This window comes from Bombus pyrosoma, linkage group LG16 (assembly GCF_014825855.1).
Source record: "Bombus pyrosoma isolate SC7728 linkage group LG16, ASM1482585v1, whole genome shotgun sequence".
NCBI lineage: Eukaryota > Metazoa > Arthropoda > Insecta > Hymenoptera > Apidae > Bombus > Bombus pyrosoma.
This window is the reverse complement of record NC_057785.1, coordinates 6,890,625-6,906,575: the sequence shown is the minus strand read 5'-3', so window position 1 is coordinate 6,906,575 and position 15,951 is coordinate 6,890,625. Positions and strand designations below refer to the sequence as shown.

Below are 15,951 nucleotides of genomic sequence, written 5' to 3'. Positions count from 1 at the left end.
GAAATATAAAAATTCTGTTTCATTTCGTTCGATCAAAATGCGAAGTATCCAGTGTCTGACCATAACCGGCCATTTCTACTGCAATACAATTTACATAACGAGGTCTGCAGTTTCTATTAGATCGAAAATTTATCTGATCGAAGCTGAACAATCACGATCGCAAACCGAACACCGTATCAACAATCCGACATTCCCAATTCGTTATTTACAAGGTTACATCTCCGTTATCCCGACACAGAGAAAAAGATTAAAAAATAAAGAAACGTTTTCCTCGAGTCGAGATAAGGACCTAAAGCAGAAGCATAGTTTCATAGGCTCACCTTTCACTTGCGATCGAACTGTTCCGAGACATCGACTTTGGTGACATGTCGAAGTCGCTGTCGCTGCGATACAGGAAGCTTTCTCGTCGTTGTGGCTGTTGCAGCACCAAACTTGGATTCTGCGATGCGTTGTCGCCCGTAGCGCTGCTGTCTGCCTTTGAGCTTCCATTTCCCACGTCGAAACTGTTAACGGAAAAGAAAACGATCCTTAAGCGTATTTTCCTTTTAATTTCTATAAATTTTAAGGGATAATTTTGAAAAATTCTTAAACATCTTAAATTTTTATCTAACGTGTTCGATTCAGTTAACTGATTTGTGAGAAATTTTCAATGACGTGAGATTAAAAATTTGAAGCTTCGGCAGATGAATAAATTTGTAATATTATTCGAAAAATTAAATCAACAACTGTATATGTTTCTTCCGAAATATTTTCAATTAATAAAGCAGAATCGTCTTCGACATTTAATCCAAATTAAACGGTAGCATCTTATTTGTTAGCAGAAACTATCAAAATTAAAATAAATGCAACGAAAGCACGCTATTTTAAATGAGAATATCCTGTTACGAAAAGTTCATCAATTATTTTACCCAACATAGAAAATAATTAACATATAGTGTTCAAGTCAGACTGTATGCACTTTGTCTTCAGGTACAACCTCCACAGCAAACTTCTATTATAATTTTCAGCAAGTTACGAAGCTTCTAAGAACAACACGTCGTCTTCGTCGTTTAATATCGTCGATATAAATAGCTTTTAAAGTATACTGGTCGAATATCTTCGTTATAGCAACGATGGTGTCTCCTTGCACCTCCGACAGGCATCGAATTTAATTTTCTTCGGACTACGTTCGACAAATGTACGTGGTTAAGCTACGCGTTAGATGGATACACATTTTTCACGTCCTGTCGTTCGTCTATCGCAAAAAATACACTATGTCTTTACACGTCCACTTTGTTTCTAAGAAACCGAATTTATGAAAATTGGTCGATGCGATTGGAAAGTAAAAGTTGGTTGAAAGATAGTAACAGTGCAGTTATCGGAATAATTCCAAACGCGTGCATCGAAAATGTTGAACGTTTTACCTAAAATGATACAAAACTGGAATTGGAAGACGAATCGAAAAGCGCGTTGCGAAATTAATTTCAATTCCTCGGAAACTTCGCACGACGAGAATTCGAGGAAAATTCGTTCGTTTCGCGTCCATTATCAAACTACCAGAGTATAGAAGCATCTCTTAAAATTCTAGACAGCGTAACTAGAGGAAGAAAAGAGAGGGCGGCTGATTTAAGAATTCAAAACGCGTAGTTGGCAATTTCAATGAAAATTAAAATTACACGCAACGAAATGGAAATTCGCGGAGATGGATCTAATTCCGATCTTCTCAGACAAACTGCGCCTGAACGTGTCGTGAAATAATTATCCGTCATAGTAATCGGCGTGATCGTTATCAATTTGCTCGTTGGACGGGCCTAATTAACTAAATGGCTTGATTAACATTTTTTCGTTCTCATGATCGTCGGTGTTGACCAGAAACCACGTCTCGTCTTCCTGCTCTCGATAATCGTCATTACGTGTCATTATGTAAGCTACGATTAATTCCACGGCCTTGCTATTCAATCGCTAAATAGTGACCAGAGAAAGAGAACGCCAATAATCGTCCCTCGTTTCATTTCGTCTCACTTCGAATTCTTGTCAACGGTCAAGTTGCTATAATTTTTATTAAATAAAAGTTACGTAAGTTTGTCAACTTTTCGTGTAATTGCAATCCGATTTATTGAAATAGGGAAATTGCAACGACGTTCGATGTTTCGATTTTTAAGCGAAAAATAGTTTATTAGCTGAGTGAAGCGTTGATAATTTTATTTCAATCCCTTCGAAGCATTGTAAGGGAATTTCTACGATTTTTTTTTTTTAACTTATCCGACGAATTAAATAAAAATAAATGGAATTTGTCAGTTAATGTAACATTGCGCACAGAATTAAGACGAAATTTCCAAGGTCCCATGATTATTAATATTAATTCCATGTAATATTTAACGATTGAAGTCAAGTTGAATATTCAAGGAATGCTATCGTTATGGATCTTGAAAAACCCGCGAAGAGAATTTTAAAACTCGTCTGTGCAATTTACAAATCCATATGAGACAGCAAGTATGCGTCTGGCCACGACCGGACAATTCTACTTAACGCCAGACTCTACTTGCTCTCCAATCTTTCAACGTTTAACTCTCGTATTTCAATCTAAATACACACTTGACTGCCTTATATTACGTTTCAGACGTCTCACAGACAACATTAACCAAATCATCGCTAATAACACTTTAAATAAACTAACAGAAAGATCAGAACCTACGAGGTGATAAATATAGGTCGTTATAATTCGTGATAAGAATGCCGCAATAATAATTATTACAAATTTCTCCAAACATTTCATTATTTCGTAGCAAGTGCTACAGGCGGAAAAATTCTATAAAAAGAAATCTTCAAAGAGATTGTTTCTAGACATGAACCAGTTGAAAGAAGACCTGTTGCGAGGAATGCTTGGCTGGGCAAACTCATGATCGAGCTATCGGGACAATCTTGGCGTTTATCTACGGTACGGCCAAGCCTCAACGGCTAATATTGGTTTTTCGAGCAGGGCCGCCAATAAAAAAGTGATTAAAAGCCACTTCCGTTTCGCGGCTGCCGCACCCGTAACACGTTATGTAAAACACATTGAGTAATGGTTAAAAGCAACGCTATCGATTGGCGCGGCAAGTGCATTGTGACGCAAAGCTCAAACTCGAATGTCTATATATTATAATATCAATGTGAAACAGTATTTTCTTCCTCCTCCGTTTGATTTTATTATTTGTCGTGATTTTAATCAACGCGAGTAATTCTCTATCTTTTGCGGTTTCGTTGATCGTTGAAACGAGACGAAATGAACATCCGTTGATGAATTAATCGATCAAATTAATGTTTGCACGCGAACAACGACTTGATCGTTTCAGATTTATTCAGTTAGTTCGATACACGGATAAATATGTGTAGAGAGGGCCAGAGGTAATTTATCGTGGTCGATAGTTAAATGCAACGATCGTTGGGTGAAGCTACGATATGAATCTCCTTCGATCACGAATCGTTCTCGATTAGGTTAATTGCTCGTACAGTTTCTATTCTCTACCTTGCTATTAGATCGCTTTACGACTAATTAAAAGGGATCATTGGTCTGCTCGTTATTTCCAGCTCATTTCCTAATGGATTCTTTGGCCAGCAAAGGCCAAAGGATCGGATCTTTAACCGAACTTTCAGTATAAATGAATGTCACGTTTGTTCACCGATACACCGATTGTTTCATGTATCAGCTTGAATTATATTATTTTAATTACGAATAACGATGCCAAAATACCTGGCCAATTTCCCCCTCCCTCTCCTTTTGCACGTACCGTATATCGATTCTAAAATTTCAATCTCGTCACTGTCTCTCTGCTACTCACTGTCCATAACGGCATTCCCAAAAATTGCTTCTATTTTTTCTGCTGTCGATGTAATGGCAAAATAATTATATTCTTTTTCTAAATATTCTTCTCTTCCGCGGCAGGACAGAAATCGAAGATAAAAAGCATTTGAAATATTAAACACGATATTGAACGCATCATTTATGCGATGCCATAAATACAATAGTTTTATGAATAACGGAACGGCGATTGTTTCTTCGAAGAAGACAAATTTTTCTTGACAAATAATACGTTAAATCGTTTCGAAACTTACGGAACAGCGACGTAGACCAATTTTGGATGAGGTTTCGCCCTGGATAACGTGGACACGCAACCGCTGTGCCTTCTGAACGAAGTAAGCGGAAGCGTCACTTTCATCGTGCCAGAATCTCGGCGCGCCAATTTCAAGGACACGTCGCATGGCACGAAAATAGGATAATCATTCATCTTGCGCTTACAATCTAACGAAAGATCCTTTTTCCATAAATAATATAATTTCTCTCACTTAAACAACCATCACTCTATGCTCGACAGTTTTAAACACTTTTCTCACTTATTACATTTCTCTGACTCTCCATGTGTATACAGCACCGTTTTCCTTCCGTCTTACAGCTGTTGTTCTTGTCCAGGAATTTTGTCCGACCTCGACCAATCGAAGCAAGAGTTTCATTCGCTGAAGTTAATTTGAAAAGTTTGCCTGAGTTTTATCGAGCCCTTTCTGCTTCTTTATGACGAGCTTTTAGGTTCGCTTCGCCCTTTCCAAGTGGCTTTCTGAGAAGGTTTCGAGACTCTTGTTAATGAATTCTGTTTCTTAGTTAGTGAAAAACAAGTGGCAAGTTTATCATCTTCTTATAGAGGCTTTGTACACTGCCTTTCTCTATTCGCGTGGATTCCTCGTGCGTCTAATTGAAACTACCAGGGAATTCGAAGGATATTTACAATTTTCTTCCCGACTCGAGGAACAAAAAGCGAGAAAATATTCTATCGAGCAACGTTCAAACGTTCTTGCCATTATATAAATAACTTTCGTGCTTCAACTTCTTAGGAAACTTGTATTTGTGTTGAAAAAAATGTTACTGAGTCGCAAGAAAATATTCCACATAATCCACTTGCCCGACCACCAATTTCCCGAAAAATAGAATTATACAGCAGTAAATAAAACTTTCATCGGCCATTCTGTGACAGTAATATTCCAGTTGATCTAGTTTCCTCGGGATGTTATCGTTCCAAACACATATTCTTGCGAAAGGGGACAATTTTCTAGAATTAGAAATCGACATTCTTCCAGTTTTCCAAGGAAAACAAGATATGTCGGAATAGATGAAATTTTCGTCATTTATTTGATGATAAAGTTTTGGCTCATAATCGTCCAAAAATTCATCCGAAACATCATTTATTATTCCGCTCATTTTTCTTAAAAAATTTCCTACAAAAAATTCGACAATTCCTCAAGCTAAAAAAGAAAAAAGAAAAGAAAGTCGACATCCGAAGGAACAACGCTTCGCTGAAAGGAATATTCATTCGCTCAAATCCGAACTAATTGCGAAAAGTACTGCGCCTACTTGAAAGAATTCGCGATTTACTTTAATTGGCCTCAGCCTGAAAAAGACGGCCAAGTCTGACGGAAGTCGCGAGCGAGACAGAAACAGGAAACGAAGCTAATCGAACGGTGCACGTTCAACGCGAAATTGCTTCGTCTCCTCTGGTATAACCGTGCGACGAAAATTCGCCGGACGTCGATTTCGATTTATCGAACAGTCGTAAAAAGATATTACGACGCCTATACGTTTGTCCATGAACGATTTTATATCGCCTAGCGCCTATAGGGAACACTTGAAACGGAATTTTTTTTCATACCACTGTTTGCTCGTTTAATGACTTCCAACGTTTGCATGAGAGAATAGGGATGGATAGAAAAATAGACAAATCAATTTCATTCTATGGACTTGTTTTTCCAATTTTTTATTCCTCGATACTTACTTTTCTAACTACGACACTTTACTAACTACGATACTTTTTATTCTACCGTTCTAACGGTATTCTATCAATTCGTCTTTCTTTTTTTTTTTTTCTAATGTTATCGACACTGTTGTGCTGCACAAATTTTTACGTTTTCATCTTTTTGACAAATCAAAAAGTAAATATTTATCATTTATTTTTTAAGTAAATGTTTACGCAAAGTAAAGCTATATGTATCTTCTATTTTATCTCTTATCAAACTTAACGAATTCTTTCGGATCGAAAATAAATCAAACAGCCATTATCATAGATATATTTCTTTCAAAATACGCCACTTATATATCTACGATGCGTTCTGTTATTTCCGAACGCTATGAAACACTTTGAATAGAAAAATGTATTTTGGCCGTAGAATCTCACGCTAAAGTAATAATACCGCATGGAATTTATTTCGCTCGTATCACGAATTAAAATCTCTTTCATAAGAAGACTATAGGCATATATCAAGCTTATCAAAATTTACTCCTCGACAAAGGAATCTCATTGAAAGACGGGAAGTTGATAAATTCCGTGGAGGAAGGTGGAATAATCCAAAACACCAGGCAAGGGAGAAATATTTCACCAATTTTACATTCAAATGGCGTGCGTGGCAAAAATAAAGGGAACAACAAGTTGTTAGACGAGGAAGAGCAAGAAAAATCCTACGGTCTCTTGTTTCCTCGACCGAGGAGACGTGTCGTTATTTAAAAATTTTCCAAAACTTCAAAATTCTTCCTCTCTTTTACGTAAGCAGAAAATAAATTAGACTCCGATAGAAAATAAAGTCAAACGACGAGACGTAATTTCAGTATGGAAGTATTTGCGAAAACAATTGTTCGGATATTTAATTAACGAGTCTGATAACGCGCGGTATCGTAAAGTAGAAGAAAACAACGTCGGAGGAATGATGTCACCAATAATTGCAGCTTTAAATGTGTCGCTGGTTGATTTATATATTTTGATAAAGACGCGAGAGACAAGGAAAAGTACAGTGACGGACAGAAGGAGGTTTAAAAATCATATTTCCCTACGAGTACAACTATAACTGCTTTAACTTTTAAAGTAACTTTCTAATGAATATAACAGCAGAATAAATTCCGGAGAACTTTAATCGTTTTTCTCAAGTAAATCAATTTTCCAAAATTGTATTGCTACTCTGTATGGTTTAAAAACGGAGGAATTTAACATTGCAACTACCAAATGTTGCCTCTTTTCACAGATACTGCAAGCATACAAGTGTTCTTTACGAAAGCAATATTTGTTTAAATGCGTAATTGCGACTATTAAAAATCCAATTCCTCCTAATTTGTGTCAACGCGCGATACGAAGATATACTTCTTTCCTCAAAGATCATCGTACCATGTAATTTTTGATCGGTACAACAGCCAATCTTAGCTACCAGCTATCATCGACTTTCATAGTATCAAATTTGTTTTCAGTATTAAGTTCGAATTTCCCCTAAAATATATTTCTCTCCGCGTCGTAATCTTCGTATCAGCTTTCAACTAGCCTACCAATCTCAATTACAAGTTATTAATTATCAATTTTTAGCAAAATCCTCGATATCAAGTTTGCAGAAACGTGCGCAGTCCATACGCCGGTATAAACGCGCGCTGTTTGCGCGCGAAATTCGATCTGAGAGATTGGAACCGTGGAAAGAGGAAATAGATGCGCGTGAAGCGTTCTCTTCTTGTAATTCCCGAGCGACGCTCGCTCGCATACTGTGCGAAATATTTCACGCAGCGTAAAATTCGTAGAAAGACTGTTACAAATGGCGAAAAAAAAAAAGAGGCAAAGGGAGGCTACGAAACGTATATGCATCTTTCATGTCACGGTTTTGGTAACTCCCGCGGACTATAAAAAAGAGCTCGCCGTGAGTTTGAAGGCGCTGCCGCGCGTAAATATCATACCGCCGGTTTTCATCGAGGGACAAGCCGCTTCCCGAGGGAATATTCGTTCTTCGCGAAAGAATTTTCAAACCGTAGAGCAGCTACTTTTTGTCAAATTTATGCGATACTTCATGTATTTCGTTCATACCAAACGTGATCCTTTCTAGATATGTTTATCGTTTGGTTAAAACGAAGAAATTCAGTTAAATTTACAATCGATCATGTTACAATTTGCAAGTGAAATTATTACCAACTTTCAATTACCTTCCCTGGACTAACCCAGAAACAAGTCGTCTCTCTGTAAATAAATCAAACTCAGATTTAAGCTTGACATTGATATCTGACGAATATACAGCATGGGCCACGCGATTGTTTCCTCGTCAAGGACGTCCTTTTTTAAATATCTCCATAACCAATTATTTTTTCACCATTTCACCGCGATGATTTTCCACGTACAGTGACGTGAGACATCTGCCTGTACCAGAAAAGTGTGCGTTTCAATTTCTGGAAATAATGCAATCGTAGATTGCACATGCGCCATTGCAGTTGTAAAAAAATGTATTACTTTTTGGACCATTCGTCTTTCTCTTTCGACATTTTTCTGCAACTACACTGGTAACGGAGTTACAGCCCGAAACAATTGCGTGGTCCAAGCATTCGCTGGCTTTCGAAATAAGAATTTTCTTTCCACTAGTTTACTACCTGCGCCACGGTTCTCGCCAAATAATGCGCTGGAACATCATCAAGCAACTACGATGTTACAAAATAGGATTTGGTAACATGGATTGACTGAAAGATATCGCAAATGAAATATATTGGTTTAATAGAGAGTTGGCGAACGGAATCGCGAGAATAATTCGTGGGAAGATATTCGGGAAATTCGATTTCGCCCCTTTTTTGATTATGAGTGGGTCCTTTCTGCATTAAACCATCCCCTCGGAGTATTTCTGAGATTTTTTAATCATTTTATTACATTTTACTGCCTTTGTGATGGGCCCGGTTGGTAAGCTGGATCGGAGTTTAATCGAATATTGATGTTCCTTTTTTCGCGATATCGGTAGAAGACTTTCGCATTGAAAAGCTAAAATTGACATACTTTGCAGATTCGTTTATTACTCTCCTATTTTTAGACGTTTCTCTTTTCCAATATTAAGCTTGTACTAACAACTTTTCACATTTACATTTAAAGTTAAATAAATTGGAAAAAAGTTCTCTTATTTTCCCATTTCCATATGTATGAACAATATGCAAAGGTTTGCGCGGAACTGAAAATTTCCCGATGCAGAAGATGTTTTCCACGAACCAAAAGCTTACAAACACGCGGCGGAAAAATTTCTTTTACGTAAAACAAAACGCACTTTACGACAAAGCACGTTTCATACGCGCTGGAAATCAACGAACAATTTTTTAACAAGTTACCGGAACCTAGTTACGAGGAACATCGATCGTCGACGACCAAGTTGTATCAAACGGACTTAGAATTGGTCACAGGCTTCTCGGAAAAACTCGCACATGTATATGGAATGTCAAGATCTAACCCAGCAGATTGCGAAACCTGCGCTTGTCAAATCATCGTCAAGCACGTCCTTCTACATTGCTAGAAATACAATTACTCTGGCAACGAATACCAGATCAAAGAATCTTTGAACAAAATTCTCTGCGATAAAGATCGAATATCAAGCGTTTCCTTCACACTGAAAGACGTCTCGCTATTTAGGAAAATCTAAATAGCAGAGTACTCTCGCTGCTCGCATTGTCGACGCTGACAGTAACCAGCTGTTACTACGCTGCGGTTCAAGCGACGTTAAATCCTACGTATAAGAAGAATCTAAAGGTATGTTTATCAGAGAGAAAAAAAAAATGTTAATTTTGATAAATATCCATAAAAATGCATATTCCGCGAGATATTTCCAGGCGGAAAAATTGTTAGGCGCTGTGAAACATATTAAAACTTTCGAAAACACCGACGCCGCCTGAACAAGTTATTCATAGACCGTGCAGAACTAAGTCATATAACCATATATCTTATAACTCAGGATGGCCAATGAAACAGACTTTCTAATTTTAATGCAGCATGTTTCATATCCCAACGGGATACCCGTTTATCCATCAACGGTTTACAGTTAATCAGCCACGACCTCCCATGAAGACGTTCCAAATTTAAACACCCAGAGTTCAAGCCACCTGGTAACTTTTTCCATTTCCATGGAAATCCTCGTTTTACGCGTCGACATCGCGGCAACTCATCCACCTTTGCTCTCGATAAGTTCGCGTTTCAAGCTGTTAGCAAGGGGAAATGAGACTTGGAGCAACTCATGGCGCTTTTAACCGTCTTTCAATGTACTCCGTGAGTACAAATCATTCTCTTCTGCCCGTCGGCTTTTTGAAATTTTTACGAACGATTAGTTTCGCTTCTTTCGTTCTACTTTTCCAGTTTACATTTATTTCTCGCGGTGATTTTAATGGCGATGGAGAAACGAGAGACATTATAAATTAGAGGATACTCTGCGACGTTAATGTTATAAATTTTGCAGGAAGATTTAACGCCAGTCTCTATCGAGAAACGCGAAAAATTGCATTATTTTTCTATATCGGTATCATTGATTACAGATAAAGAATTGGATTCTTGTTCAGCGTTGATATCAGGTATAAATTTCGCAGCAAAAATTTACCGCTGTTTCTTCTTCAGAAATTTTAAGGAAAACGAAAGATCAGATTACTCTTCAATTGTACTTCCGTTTTGGAATTTTTAGCTTCATCTTCGAATCAAAATGTTTGTGATGGAAGATTGGCTTTCTATCGAGAGCAAAGTTGAGTAGAGAGTTGGCTTTTTAAATAGACTGAATAATGTGACGAAATTCTGTAATTCGTTTCTGAACGAACAACCTGAAATATACCTGAACTTTTTCATTCTTTTCAAAATTATTAAGACTTTAATGTTTAAACACCAGTGACATATTTAGCTCAAAATATTTTTTCTACAAAATCCTACGATAAATTGTCGTTAGAAACTTAACAAAAATATTACATTGCGTTCGACCAATTTACATCCACGTCACGTCTTCCATAAACTTTCCAATCCATTCGAAAAATATTTCCCACTTACGAAACGTGCTGCATCTATCCCTCATAAAATCCAATTTACACAGTGTTTTCTCGACAGGAACGTTACCACGCTAAATGAAATACCCGGTTTATACGGTAACACCTGAAATGAGATACACCAACACCAATGCAGAGAGGTGGAGGAAGTGGATGGAATTTTATTTCAATCAGAATCGCGTTTAATTATTTGTTTCCATTCGTGGAAAAGGTTTCTAAGAGTATTACACCAGAATAATCCTCGGAGAACTAATTTCGCCCTTTAATCAAACGTCGATTAATCACTGTCCAGGTTGATTTTCGAATAATTATCAGAGAACAAAGCCTGTCGGTAGGTAATTGGTACTGTGTCCGATCCAATCAAGAAATCATCTACATCGATGTAACAATATATTATCAACAACAACTAAACATTGTATCACATTGAAAAATACATTTCGATCTTCAAGAAAGAAAAATCAACTCTACGAAGAATTTCGTAAATAGATCAGAAATAATAATTTTCTGGATCGACTGTCTGAGAGACTGTTCAATGATTTTCTAAAAATCTGTCTTGAAATTTGAAATTAAGATAAACCTATTAATGCGTATACTATGTTAACATAATTTTTATTTTTGTCCACGAATTAATGAAATTGTAAACGTTCAATCAACAAAGACACAAGTTTCAAGCGTTGTACAAATGGGAACTGACTAAACTATGCCGAATAACAATTTGCCTGTCGGTCCAAAATTTTATTTGTATCATCTTCGACGAGTGGAAATGAAATTTTAAATAAAATAAGTTAAATCAACGACGAAATTACGCCTCTAAAATTTGTTCGTCGATTATTCAATCAAACGGACCGCGGCTGTAACTATTTTCCTGTCGATGGCAACGAAATAATTGTGGGAAACAAATTGGCTGGTGTGTAGACACGCGCCACGATCGGAAATTACATGAGAAACCTGATCGATAATCGCGACACCGATACGTTCCGGGTTTCATACGCTTCGATCAGTGACGAATGTTTGCATAGATACGGACATCTATCGACACAAGCCTCCTGATAACGAGGGAACCACCGCTTTCACGAGAGACTGTAAATTTCTACTGTCGAATCTCTATCGAATCAGCGTCGAATTTTTTAACGACCATTTCTACTCCTTTCAGGATGAATATCACGTCCATGGATTTTTATCGTTTGATTAAGTAGCGTTTAATTAAGACATATTTGTAGTTTCATTGAAGCAGACGACGTTGAAGTTATTTGCAAGTAATAAGAATAAAAATAAGTGGAGAATTTATCAAGGCTATTTATAGGTCTCAAGTTATTAAATCTACAAGTTTAATAAGTAGGAATAATTTAAGTTTCATGGAATCTTTATAAAGTTTCTAAAACACGGTTATTTTGGAATAAAGAAGAATGAAATTAACATAAGACAAAGAACGAATACGTAATAATTTTTCAAACCACGTTTCTGTTAAATAGTGCTTTAATTTCCGTCGAATATTTATGAACTTCGAATGAAGCCATGACTAAGCAGCAGACAAATTATTTATTCGAATATTCAGAACGTTCAACCGGTTTTTGCTACAGTTTATTGTGTCTTTACCATCTTCCTAGCGTCGTAAGATCGTCACACAACAACGTGTTGTGTCCGACGTGTGATTGAAACGCGGAACAAAAATATTTATTCGCCATTTTCTCTGTCCTGATCTCTGTTTAAATCGTAGTTGTCGATTCAAGAGACTGCCAATCATCGAAAACCAGAGGAAACTTTCCAATCAGTCGTCATTAGTTCTGGAAAACCTAGAAATCCTGGGAAATATTTTCTAAAATACTTGGTAGGAAAGATTTATTGAAAATATCGTCGAATTTTTATTTTAGGCAAAGGTATTTTATTTCAGATTGATGATTTAGAGTTCTCTACGAAATTGGGATAACGTTTCAAATTGGACCCATTGGGATGTTCCAATTGCAGTTTCCATTTTCAAGATCGATTTTAAGTCATCGTATCCGAGTACTGACTGCAGTAAAATATCCATTTATGCTCGTTAAACAATATAAGAGTATAGAGTAAGAAAGTATGAAACTTTTGATTTTCCAGCTTGTACGACACATTATATTTGTGTGAATTATGGTACTTCGAATCGTAAAAATATTCGCAAATTCGATACTTTTTCATACAAGAACCTCGAAACCTTCCTTCAAATACCATAAACTCTTCGAAGCTTTAACTCAACCGCAACTAAGAGCTACGAACTAAAATTCGGAAGGGCGTTTGAAAACCTTGAATCCAAACTCTACAATACCTCAAACCCGCAAAAGAAACTCTAATCCCCTTATTCGCCAATCTTTTCCAAATGTTCGCCGGTCTTCTTCAAATCTTCTGCGACCACTTCAAACGCACTGAAACTCCACGAAAACCAGAGACACGATGAAACGTGCGCGGAACTGCGGGAATCTAAAAAGCGGTAACATAGGGAAGTTTGACACACGCTGAAAGAATTTTAACTGTCGCGAATATTCTACGTGCGTTTGAAGCACACAGCTGTCTGACGGACTGACTGTTCGGGTATCTCGCGTTGACTGGCACGATTATCGCATCTGAGATTACAAACTCCTTCAAACCGTCACCAAGCCACTTCAAACGCACTGAAACTTCATTATCAAATCACAAGAACCGTGGGAATATTTGAAAAGGCGAAATTATACCAGAATTCGACACACGCTCGAGCAATCTTAACTTTCACGAATTTTCTATATCTGTTTGAAACACACAACAGCCTTCCGATCTGACTGTTAGGCGTATCTCCAGTTAACTGACACGACTATTCAATTTCAGATTACAAACAGGCAATTTCTGTCGTCCTGGCGCGTGTCCTGCACCAAGGACACATCACTCGCGCATAATCGCCAGCAACGATCCTCTTTGGTCGCGTGCCGACTGTGAACTGACGGCAGCCATGCCTCGAGCTGTTGCTTATACGCTGATCCAGTCAGCGTGTACCTGCGTGATGCGACTACGCTCCGGCAAATATTGTACATATTGCCGTATTTTTCTTTTTTGTCGTAGACTGTTGATAAGCGGGGAGCAGAAGGTTTTAGGTAGGTAGCCCATACTACCAGTCGTTTTCTAATATTAACAGGTTGATTGCCAGGCGAATTTTATAGATACTTCTCTATGCTGTAATATATTTCATTTTTATAAAATATTACATTCTATTCGATAATGTTTTGATAATGTTATCGAAGTCATTGATATCGTAGAAAATGTTTAGTCCAAAATTAGAATATTCAATATTTATTTTAAATATGCTACATCGTGAAGTATTACGTTAGACCGGCGCATTACCATAATGTTATTTAAATGATTGACGTTAGAGAAAATTCTCTGGTCCAATGTTCCAATGTCTCATACTAATAATCATAATTTTTTTCAAACATACTACATCATAACATTTAACTTGTGCAACATGTTACATTTGCGCACTTCTATTTTACAACGTTACGACAATATTATCTTATCTAAGTCATTCACATTATAGAAAAATCCTTTAGTTTAAAATTTAGATATTTCCTACTAAATAATCATTATTCTTTTCAATATGCTACACTATGACCTTTGGAAAGATATATTGCTTTGTGCATTTGCGCACATTTTTCTGACAATGTTATCTAAGTCATTCGAGTTACAGAAAACTATTCAGCCCAACGTCCGAATATTTGATGCTAATATTCTTTTCTTTAAATACACAGTAGAATTTAACTTTTAACTTCTGCAAAATATTATATTGCCACTTGTGCGGCGTTCACTCTTATCTAAACAAGTAAATCGTAGACAATTTTTTAGTCCATGGGATTTATCCTATTTTAATTTGTTAAAAAAAATTTCACGACGTGGCTCATCGATGACCACCGATGCACTCCACGCGCTAAGGACCAATGTATGATACCGTGTCAATATGATACAGTTATCAGATCGTGAATTTATTTCTAGATTAATTTCCCATATAGTTCAAAGTGTTCGAAGAACTCCGTTTTCATATTTTTCTCCACATTAAACTATTATTCTTCATTTTTTTTTTTCATTTTTTAGACGCTGACATATTTTCCAAAAATGCGCCGCAACTGCGACAAAATTTCTTTCACAGTGTACCGGTGCAAACGCAAAACCATATCCATTGCGATATTCGCATATTCTATACGACTTTATTGTCATGAAAAATTCGAATCATCTTCTTATTAGATCTCGTTGATGATCTATGCGTTCAAACGAATTACTGTGTTTATTAAAACGATTTTAAAGCAACACGAAGAAACGATACAATTTTTAATTAAAACATGCATTGTGTACGTTAACGAATTGGATTGAACGGTCACTTTATTTATTCAATCAGAAAACGTACACTGCGACTCACGCACTTTTTCTGTTAATGCGGAATTATTGGGCTTTATAATAACTTTATAATTGGGTTTCGGTTTATTGGATTATTGTTGGAAATTGCTAACTTTTGGCGAATTTTTACGTTCTGAAAAAGGATCAAGAGAGAAGAAATATTAATTAAAACGATGATATTAATATAGACAATCGATAATTCTATTTATTCGTTGTGAAAGCCTGATTCACTGATCGTAGATCGTACAATTTCTTTCTCTCTGTACAAATTTTTAAACTGATTTATTTCATCTTATCATCGGCTGATACGTTTTCAAAAATTCCTACGTTTGACAAAATTCAATCTGTCTGTATCGGAAGCCAGAAATGTTATTTACATTTTTGTGAGTGAAAAATGGCCGGCTCTGTATTATTTAATTTTTACTATTTGTTATATAAATATTGGCCAATAGGATCGAGATTAAAAGTAGATTGTGAACTATCTAATCATGCATGTAGCAGCGATAAGAATCTAGTTTGTCGATTAGATTTAAACACTATCGTGACGATAAACAATAGATAAGCGAGTTGTTTAAATGCAAATGATACACATTTTTTCACGCGACGAATTTAAATCGCTTTATTTGCTCGATATCCAGTTTACTTGTCCATCGTTCGTTTACATTAACTTCGATGCGGCGCTTTTACATGTTTCACTTGCTGGCAAAATTTAATTCCCATAGCAAATTTAATTTCCTACTTTTTCATATACAATCACGTGTCTCCGTTATTTATCTTGT

The 15,951-nt window shown here is 36.6% G+C and overlaps 2 protein-coding genes across 17 annotated transcripts in view; both read right to left on the bottom strand.

The window, feature by feature from the left end:
• The window catches only part of LOC122576262 (cAMP-specific 3',5'-cyclic phosphodiesterase-like), a 357,163-nt gene that overhangs the window by 84,670 nt on the left and 256,542 nt on the right, over positions 1–15,951 (bottom strand). For 15 of the 16 annotated variants that reach the window (XM_043746301.1, XM_043746294.1, XM_043746292.1 and 12 more), the window contains one exon: positions 321–503. In XM_043746301.1, coding sequence (XP_043602236.1) covers positions 321–503 — 183 coding nt within the window. Of the gene's footprint in view, positions 1–320; positions 504–4,074; positions 4,250–15,951 lie in introns of those variants that run through there. The other variant, XM_043746289.1, reaches the window with a different exon arrangement.
• On the bottom strand, positions 4,565–13,821 carry LOC122576267. Its single transcript, XM_043746317.1, has 2 exons — positions 13,628–13,821; positions 4,565–5,060 (listed from the first exon to the last, which is right to left on the bottom strand). The coding sequence occupies exons 1-2, from the start codon at positions 13,819–13,821 to the stop codon at positions 4,874–4,876; spliced, it is 381 nt and encodes a 126-aa protein (XP_043602252.1). The 3' UTR covers positions 4,565–4,873.